Below are 10,003 nucleotides of genomic sequence, written 5' to 3' on the forward strand. Positions count from 1 at the left end.
ACTTTAATACTTCAAGCACAAGACTGGGGACTTACTCTGGGTCTTGTTTTTTATGGTTGTCACAAAAGAGCAAGCAGGAAAGAGGTCTACCATCATGGGGCTTCCACTCATGAAGACACCTGGGAATAAATCAGAGAAAAAATCCAAGTGTGAAGGGAGTGGTAAATGAGGAGGACGCTGACACTGAACAGACAACTCCTTGTCCAGAAGCCACAAAGCATTACTGACTTGTAGCTCTTTACAAGTCTTATACAAAATAAGGAGATCACACAGAGAAATATTTTTACCAATAAATAAATAATAACCCATGTTGCCATTTGGTCTGGTGTCTTAACAAAAATACAATGCAAAAAGAAGTGAACATTGAGAAGAATGGCTCAGAGCAGCTTCCTGCATTTACACGGACAGTGCAAAAGAGTTTGACTGAAGCTTGTGCAAAGCACAGAACTCCTGTTTCCAGACACAGCTCTCTGCTTTTTCCATAAGCCTACGATATTCAGTAATGCAATTTTTCAGCAACAAATTACAAACACTTATGCTGTATCTTTATAATGTCCTGAGAATGACTATCACAGAAAATTATCAAGGAAATTGTCCCAGAGAAAATGCTGCTGTTTCCAAGATGCTTCATTTTCCAATTCTCCAGTTACCTTGGCTCATCCTGTCCCTCAATATAGATCTGCCAGAATTTTACAAAACCATCATGGCTTGCTGTGGCCAACACAGTTCCATCTGGAGAAAGTGCTCCCTCGCTCAGGCACTACACAGAGGGGGAAAAGAGACGCAGAAAAGTCATTGTATAGCTTTTCTTACTTTACAAGAAGAAAAAGCTCTATCTACAAGCAAGAATTTGACTAACAATCTGATAGTAGACAAGGCCAGAGTGATTTCTAACAGAAACTGGTAGCTTCTAACATTATGTCTTTTAACCCTTCACAGAACAATTGACATGCACCCTTCTTTCTTGGTAATAATAAACCATCACTGTTTCCAGACAGCAAATTCAAGTACAATGGACTTCTTTGCCACTGCTCTTACTGTTAATCATGTTATGAATAGAGATCATTTTGGTTTGAGATCTTCTGGCTTCTCACAATCATAATTGCCTCACAACTGTCTTTTTTTAACAGCCAACTGGCCATAGAACTGCAGCTCCTGAGACACTATAACCCAAAGAAGACAAAAAAAAAAAAACCCAGGTTTGTACCGTGCTGTGGCCTTTCACCACAATGAAACCTTCTTTGATATCAGGCACTTCCACCGGCCAGGAGCTGTTGTTGGTTCGGATGATGTCCAAATCCCACACCTCTGCCTGGAAAACAAACATGTAGCCATAGAGGTTTATTTTTACAACCACTGGTTTGATCCAGAGAACATCCTAGATCCTTATCTTATGGCCTGACACACCAGCCCAGTGGCAAGTGTGTGACATAAGCCTTCCCCTTTCCACCCAGTCTGGCCATTAGATGCTTTCCTAGCACTGTATATAACACAGGGAATTGCTCTTGGCATTTGTAGCTGCTGCCCACCAAGTCCCTCCCTCGGGCTGGCTCAGCCTGAACAGACAAGTGATGCCTCTGTTTCAAGTGGACCTTGGTATTTGATGGTGGAATGAAGCTCCCTTTCCACCCTCCTGAGGCCCAGAGAATGAGGTCTCCTGGGAAGAGAGGATCCCCATCATGGCCTAGACAGGAGCCTTTACAACTCCATTGTAAACTCAGCTCTCTCCTCCATTAAATTCTCACCTTCTAATGGTAAATTAGGGCAACATTTCCAAAGCAGAGTTTCCTTACCCTGTCCTCATGCAACAACGCCAACGTCTGACTTCCCTCTTCCCCGCTCTCCTCGTTATCATCCGGGATGAAAGGGCACCAGATGATTCTCCGGAAGGTGTTCAGTGGGGTATTGTCAGGTCGCTTGATGTTAACCAAGATCTCCTCTCTGATCACCAGGGTTAAGAGATGTAACATTCTGCCTCTGTTACTAATGTCCAGCAATAACCTGTTCAGACTTGGTCTGCTGTTTTAATACTGTTAAACCTCAAGGTTTTTTTGGCCATTGATTCAAAAAGAAAGCAGGTAAAGGGATTCTGCTGAGAAAGAAGCCAAGCTAGAGTTTCTTCACTGACAGAAGAACTTCAGCTTACAAAAGTTCATAGGTTCTCACAATTTCCTCTTGCAGGCTGCAGTGACAGGATAAGCACAACAGGGGCACACAGCCACATCTGAATGTGCAATCCATGAGACAGCTAATGATTAAATGATTTGTTACCATTGCAACACTAACAGAGAAAGAGAGAAGAGCTACCACACTGCCCCCAGCTGAGTGCTCAAGTGCGCCATAAATCAGGGCTTCAACAACTACCACCACCTTTGCTCCAATTGCTTTTGAAATGATGGTACACAATTAAAATGGAAAAGCTACACTCTGAGGTGACATACCTCACATGTTTCCCAGAAGCATTGAGCAATCAGTCCTAGCAATTAAAAGGAAAATATTTAGGGTAATGAACACTGAAAATAAATTTCGGGGCCACCAAAAGGATGACAGGTTTGAAAGGAAGATAGTGAGTGGACGGGAAGTATTACATCCTCTTCCCCAGAGAAGTAACTGAGGAAAAGAGGTAGACCCAGACAAGACAAACCTCTGTCACACACTTGAAGTGACACTGTCCGTGCCCAAGGCCAGCTGGTACAGACTGACACTTCTCACTGTCTACTTTGCCCAGACCAGGAGCACTAAGGTGCTCCTAGAATTCCAAGCAATGCAATACCAAATAATGATTGTGCTGAATGCAGGCAGAAGTTGACTGATTTGATACTCTGGAAGGGGCATAACTATCGATCTTCCCCCTGCAAGCTGCTATTCTGCAAAGGCTACAAATTAAACGGCAATGTTGAGGTTGCATTCACATCTAATCATTACACAGAGACTGACAGGAGGTGTATTTAAACAAGATACTGGATTTTTTCTTTATCCATGGCCAGGCGCCAGACAAAAAGGTTGCCAGCCTCGTCCAGGCAGGCCAGCTGGTTGGAGTTGAGGTGAGCAAAGGCCAGGTCTGCCACGCCTCCTGTGAATCCCTTCAGCAAGGTCCGCTCAGCAGTGCTGACACTCAACACCCGCACCATAGCAGAGCCATTGCTGGCAGCTGTGAGACAGACAGAGGGAGAAGTCACCATTTATGTCTGTGGTTTCTCTGCATAATTCTCATAAACTTCCCATAAGTCTCATAAACTCATAATTCCCAGGATCATCCTGATTAAAGACGCCACAATTAAATGCCAGGCCTAAACCCTCATCTCGAGCTTGCCACACTTCCAAGGATGACCTCCAGTGACAGTGAATTAATTTTATTTGCAATTTAATTTTCAGTTACTGGAGAAAAGGAGTTACTGAGAGGCAGATAGCTCAGATATGTGTTCTGTAAGGCGAAGCAAGAGGCATGGACATTCACTGCTTTTTGGCTTGCATGACTGAAAAGAAGATGCTTCAGAACATGTGCACACTAAGCAAAGTTTCCAGCTTCCCCTTTTCAGACAGACACCATTGACTACATAGCAGGCAGTCTTACAGGGATCATGGTGCTTCCACTTCCTGATGCCCACGCCAGCCCTAGCAAACCACTCCCCAGTGTTACTGCACCCAGGCTTTTAAACTATTTTTTAAAAGGGTGAGACATCCTTAAGCTACTCTAAAATAACCTCAGCTAGGAAAAAAGGTTATTACAAGAGCAGAGTAGTACATTTCATAAAAGACCAGATAAACTGGTGCGAGAACTAAGAACAAAGAGACACAGACACTCTGTGCTTCTATGAGAGCAGAAAGAGACACTGCAGATAACTAAGTGTTCATCTCACAGAACTCTTAAGGATGGAAAACACCTTTAAGATCATCAAGTCCAACCAGCACAACCCTCATGTTCACCAGTAAACCTTGTCCTCAAGTGCAATATCTACATGTTTTTTGAACACTTCCAGGTGAATTCACCACTTCCCTGGGCAGGGCAGTTCCAGTGTTTCAGAACCCATTCCATGAAAAATATTTTCCTAGCGTCTAATTTAAACCTTCCCTGGCACAATTTGAAACCATTTCCTCTCATCCTGTCACCTTCTATCCCATATGCTATGAAACCATCTTTGCCTGGGTTGTTCTGCTTTCCTCTCTCTATTGCACAAGCCACCGCATCTGCATCGCTCTTTGGATCCTGAAAATTTAGCCTTAAATTCAACTCTAAATTAATGCAAGCAAATCTATCACAAACACTGATCTGCTCAAATTACCATGGGGCTGTTTCTGTGCTTAGCTACAGAGCAGCTTGTTTGCTTCAGACATATTTAATTAGAGGAGGAATCTGAACATCAGCTCCCCAGTAAAACCAATGTAGTCCTTCAACTTTTCCTACATGCCCACTGAGTCCTTCTCTTTTATTTCTAACTCTCCCACATAACAAACTCTTCTCTCCACCATTGCTTATATTCCTTCTATAAAAACACTCTGATCTGGGTATTGCAAGGTATGTTTCAATTAGTGCCAGTTACATTGTTCTGATGTAAACTCTGCCCTTCTTAATGATACACAGAGGAAAAGAATACAAATCACATCCAAGAAGAGAAGGCATCTCACCTCTAATGGCATAAGCCAGGTAAGAGTTTGAAACAGCTATCAGATTGCCATAATAGTATTTCTGCTCCCAGTCATATCTAGCAACAGGCTGTATTTTCACCTGTTCAGGAGAAAGAAAACAAAACATGAGAAATGTCTGGAATTATCTTTTCCATCTTTGTGGTACCTTAGCTCACTGCACACTAAGAAACAAATAGGAATGGAAAATGGAAAAACACAAAATGGAAAATTAAGGAACAAAGTGGGAAAGGGCTGAGTGGATCAAGACCTGAGGTCTCTCTCCTAATCATCAGCATTTGTTCTGAGCATGGCTTAGTTCTTTGCTCAGCACCAGCTCTAATTTCAGCATATTGGCTCTTACAGCTCTGACCTGCTGGCCAGAGCCCTCATCAGGACTGATGCCAGCAAAACAGCCAGGGAAATCCTCCCTTCAGGGTCCAGGGAGGAAACAATCAGCAGAAAAATCTTGTTTGTGGAGAAAGGACACTTTCCAAAGAACCTACAGCTTAGATCATGGACTTCTGAAAATTAGAGGATAACTTGGCCAGACTTTGGAATAACAGAAACAATCAGTTACAAGATACTGCTCCAACTTTTTTCTCCTTATTAAACTCTTTGACAAACTTCTACCTAATTACAAGCTCCTGTGACACAAGAAAGAAAAGTTATTTCTTTTTTAAAATATTCAAGCACGAGCTGATGTGACTAAAAAAGAGACAGACCATGCTTTCTCTTGCTCCTTACCTTGTTACTCCCTCTGGCCTTACTGGTGATGCTGGAATCACTGCTGGCCACTATCTCCACATCTTTTGCTGATATCACTAAGCATGTTGAGCTGTCATCACCAGAAAGACAGCTTTAAAAAAATACAAAGAGGGGGAAAAAAAATCAGACAGGACTCACAGGAACAAAATATTTGACACTTTATTAAATTCATAATTTTATGCAGCAACATAACAGGATTTGTGTGAAGACAGAAACTCCTCTCAGCTGAGTCTCCCTTCCATATGTGTCACAGGTTTGACAGTGTCAAACACCTTCTTTGTTCAGCCTAAAAACATTCAGTTCATTTGACTTGAGCACAGACCTACATTTGATTCAAGTCCCCAACACTGGAAGGTGTGAAGAAACCAAAACCAACCAGCAGAACCTCATCAACAAAACAGTGCACACTGCCTGTGGTTCTCATGGTGTCCTCTTTCAAAATCATGACCAGAGAACCCAACCATGAGCTCTGCAACACCTCAGGTGACTTGGGTCCCTGAAGGAGTCCTGCTGGACATCTACAGGGGAACCACAAGTTTCAACCAGAGCCCTCATGATTCACATTCACCCTGACCTGCAGTTTTCACCAATTACAGTCCCACTCCCCTTCTCTGAACAACTCTGCAGATATTCTTCACTTCCTGAGCTGCAAGGATGGCAGACTCCATGCATCAGCCTCACAAAAGCTACAAAAACTCTAACCAAGAGCACTGACTCACAACTGCCACCTGAACATAAAACCCATTGTCACACTCCCAGCATGCATGTCCATGCGGCTCAAGAGAACCGAATTTGAGCGGTTTTCTATTCATTCTTAGCATTTCTTTGACAAAACTTACATGACTTGTTTCTCCTGCAGGGCTCCTAGAGAGATGCTGCGATGCACTGGCTTGGCCAAAGCAGGTCCATCTCCGCTCCCAAGGGGATCAGGCACCAGCAGCCCATTCAGGTCCCCGTTATATGAATTGGATGGTCTCTGGTTCTCATTCACCGAACCTGAGGAAAAGCATGACCAGCTGTGCCCAACGTGCATTTGAAAGAAATTAACACTGTGTGAAGTACACCACCTCCAGATGCTTTTTGTCAGCCTCTATTGGTCTGTCGGGTAGAATACACTGAACTGGTTAGGAAAAGTCTTCTACCAAAAAGATGTATAAGAGACCTCCCATATGATGAGAAATTCACCTCCATATATCTGAGTGAAACAGCTCTTTTTCTTACACAAGCCATTCCAACAGATCAGAGAAACACCAAAGAACATGCTTCAAGGAACTTACCAGGCTCAAGGAAAAGCCGCCTGTCTCAGCGAATCCTCCCTTGAAATTTTCACTGGTTTTGAAACCCGAAATTTCGTATACTGTTGCCAGGTAACAACTGCTGCTGAGATCCTGCAAAATGGCTGCTCCCAGGACCAGAAGCTCCCCCATCACTGGCACATGTAACAAACCTAAACATAACTGTGGGCAAGAGGCAGATCCTTCCACAGTAAGACAACCTCTCTGCGACCGAATAGGCTTCAACAGATCAGGTGAGTGCTGCTGCCTAAAACACAACTGCAACTATTTATTTGCCAGAAGAATATTTTAAACTTGCCTGTTTATGAAGAGTCGTTATGGACACAGAAATGTGCAGTGACAGGGTACCCTGATGCAATTTGGGCACTCACCTCAGTGTAGCTGCACTGCATGAAAACAAAGCAACAGCACTGACAGCACAAGGAAATTCAGGCAAGGGAATGTGATCCTATAACCACTTCACATTGGTGTTGAGCTTGCTGTCACAACATTAAGATGTGTCCCTTATTGCTACAGCATATGCTGGGTGCTTGTCCAATTGCAACTGACAGCACTTTATCCTTTGTGACCAAAGGCAGGAAAATATTCCCTACAGAAAAAGCACCCAGTCTCCCGGAGAAAGATGATACGTGCTTTGCCCTTTTTGCAGCCACAGCAGAGTCTCATGTAAGTACTGCTGCTCTTTTACAGACAGCAGGATAGTGATGTTTGCTCCATGGGAAAGAGGAAGGAAGAAACACTTTCCAGAGGCTGATGGGCCCAAGAACAGTACACCCAAGTTCAGGAATGGGTGTAGCTCAGTCTGTGTTAGTGGAAGCCAGACAAGCACAGGTGCTGCCTGTGCACAGTCCTGGAGCCATGAAAGAAGGGAAGAGACTCTATTTAGTAAGAATATGAACTAAATCAAAAGGTTAAGCCAGACTGGTAGATTGAGGTCTCAAAGGGAAAGAAGTTTGTATTCATTACCTTTTCAAAGAGCAGGAACAGTCAGAGCTGAGACACTGAACTCTTCCTGCTCCCACCATCAGCTGCACCAGGAGATGCCAGCCTGTACTGAACACAACACTGTCCTGATACAGCATGAACAGGGTGAGCCCACGTAACACCTGGTTATCAGCAGAGATCTCTGCATGGATTGAAGGATCCTGCCCACCACCAGCAGGGATGCTCCTCCACAGCACAGTGGCACTGACAGCCTGTCTCCACATCCCAGCAGGCAGGTCCATGCTTCAGCAACAGCTACTGAAGCATTGGATGAAGTTTGCCAAAACCAGGAGAAATTGTGTCAAGAGAGACAGACTGGGTAGTGGATTACATTTTCACAATCACCAAGCCTAGCTGAATTTATAAAGTATTGTGACAGCTGTAAACTTTTCAGAACAGGGAGTGTTTCTTGTCACCTGCCTGGACAGGATCTAGAGGAACACAACACTGCTCACAGCTACCTGCACCTGATACTGCAAAACTTGAAGGCTCCTCTATTCCTCTCCCCTGGCATCCTAACAGGAGTTTCAGAGACTTTCAGCTAAAATCTCTTTTTCCCCTTATTAGGTCAGTCTTTTCAAGTTTATTTACTGTTAGCCAGGCAGTGATTTCTGCTGAGAACCACCACAGGATCCTCCTGTGAACTTCCTGCCCACTTGCCCCTTTTCCTCTCAACTGCCTTCTTGTGCACTGGAGTCGACAGAGAAGGTAACAAAGAGAATGAACAGGAAAGAAGAATAATGAAAAGAAAAAAGCCATACTCTGCAATAACTCCTTGACTTCAACTACCAGCAGAAGCTGTTTCAGGAGAAAGTCAAGTCACCTTGAACAACAACTCCAGCCGTTTCTCAACCACAACATATCCTTTCAGTTCAGAAACTGCTCGTGAAACGAGTGCTCCTCATCCCTGCACTGAGTTCTCCTTTCAATCTTTTAAGTACAGTGCTGCACTACAGACAAAAAATGTATTTTTCTTAAAAAAATTAGAGTTCAGGAATGTGCAAGCACTCCAGAAAACAGAGAAATTATTCCAATTAATGAGAAGTTTCTCTAAGGGTAGTAAAGCTAATGAAGCTGCCTTCCTGCAGGTTGGTCCATCACCTCATGTGCCTCTAAAGCCCTCCACAACAATCCCACACCCAACCTCTCTTCCTTTTGGCCAAGCAAAAGGCAGCACACATGGCAGTTGCTTTGGAGGTAGCACATTCCTGCTGAGTCTCAGAACATTTAAAAGTTATATTATTCCCATCCTGCCTTTTTTTCCCTTGAAGGGAGCACAAGAGGGGCATAATTTTGTCCTTTACCCAGAGGCTAAGAGTTTTCTGCAAAGCATTCATTCTCAGCCTTCTTCAGAGTATTCCCTCACCACGTTTGACTGAAACACCATGGCAGGTTCAAAGAGAGGGATGAGAGAGCCTAAGCTCCAGGAGAGTGGGAACACTACCCAGATGACTCCTGAGCCAGCTCCTGATATTCTTACAAGCAGAAGGGAGCCCGCTTAACTCTGAGCAGAGAAGTATAATAGTTAAAAGCGCAGGGAGAAGACTTGCAACCACTTTAGGAGAGATATTTGTGATCCCATTTTACATACAAATAAGGAGAGTGAAAAGTTTGTGTAAAGGGTGAAAAGGGTGAACCCGGCACTGATCTCAGAGCGGCCTGACAGCCCCTTCCACCCAGCCCCGAGAGACTCCTGGGAAACACTCCAAGCACTGCTGGTAAGGGGGGACACTTGTGTCACAGAGGTCGGTGCTGTTCAGCTCCCAGCAGCAACACCTCTCAGCTGAATGGAGCCCCGAGACCGCCGCAGCAGGGAGCTCTGGGGCCGACCTGCGCTCGCCCTGCCCAGCGCCAACAGCCCCCTCCCTCAAGCGAGGGTCCCCAGGCCGGGGGCTGCTCTCCTCACGGGCCGGTGCGCACCGCGCCGCGGGTCCCGGGCTCTGCGGAGAGCGAGGCAGCGCCGAGCGGGACCCGCTGGCCCTGGGCGGGTCACAGGGCGCTGCCAGGCGCCCCGAGGCGAAGCGGTCCCGGCCGGGCCCCGAGCACGACCGCTGACAACCGGCGGGCGGCGGCGCAACGGCCCAGGGGCTCCCGCAGCCCGGCCCGAGACAAGGCCCCGCCCGGCCTGGCCCGGCGGCCTCTCGCACCCGCCCGGTTCCCGCTCCTCACCTCCCGGCCGGTCCAGCTTGAGGATGTCCCGCAGGTGCTGGGTGGCGTCCTCGATGTCGATGCTGGAGCAGGAGGCCATGGGGCCCGGCGCGCCGCCCGCCCGCGCCGCCACCGCGCTGCCCGGCCCGGCCCCGCCGCCCGCGCTTCCGCCTCCGGCCCGGCCC

The 10,003-nt window shown here is 46.0% G+C and overlaps 1 protein-coding gene across 1 annotated transcript in view; it reads right to left on the reverse strand.

Moving 5' to 3' along the window:
* Positions 1-10,003, reverse strand: part of EDC4 (enhancer of mRNA decapping 4) — a 32,398-nt gene extending 22,395 nt beyond the window's left edge. Inside the window, exons 1-9 of the mRNA XM_058845536.1 lie at positions 9,840-10,003; positions 6,231-6,387; positions 5,371-5,482; positions 4,627-4,726; positions 2,962-3,151; positions 1,794-1,941; positions 1,208-1,312; positions 651-760; positions 36-119 (exon numbers count right to left, since the gene is read on the reverse strand). Of these exons, the coding sequence (XP_058701519.1) occupies positions 36-119; positions 651-760; positions 1,208-1,312; positions 1,794-1,941; positions 2,962-3,151; positions 4,627-4,726; positions 5,371-5,482; positions 6,231-6,387; positions 9,840-9,918 (1,085 nt within the window). The 5' untranslated portion in view covers positions 9,919-10,003. The remainder of the gene's footprint in view (positions 1-35; positions 120-650; positions 761-1,207; positions 1,313-1,793; positions 1,942-2,961; positions 3,152-4,626; positions 4,727-5,370; positions 5,483-6,230; positions 6,388-9,839) is intronic.

Source organism: Poecile atricapillus, chromosome 10, assembly GCF_030490865.1.
Source record: "Poecile atricapillus isolate bPoeAtr1 chromosome 10, bPoeAtr1.hap1, whole genome shotgun sequence".
Lineage (NCBI taxonomy): Eukaryota > Metazoa > Chordata > Aves > Passeriformes > Paridae > Poecile > Poecile atricapillus.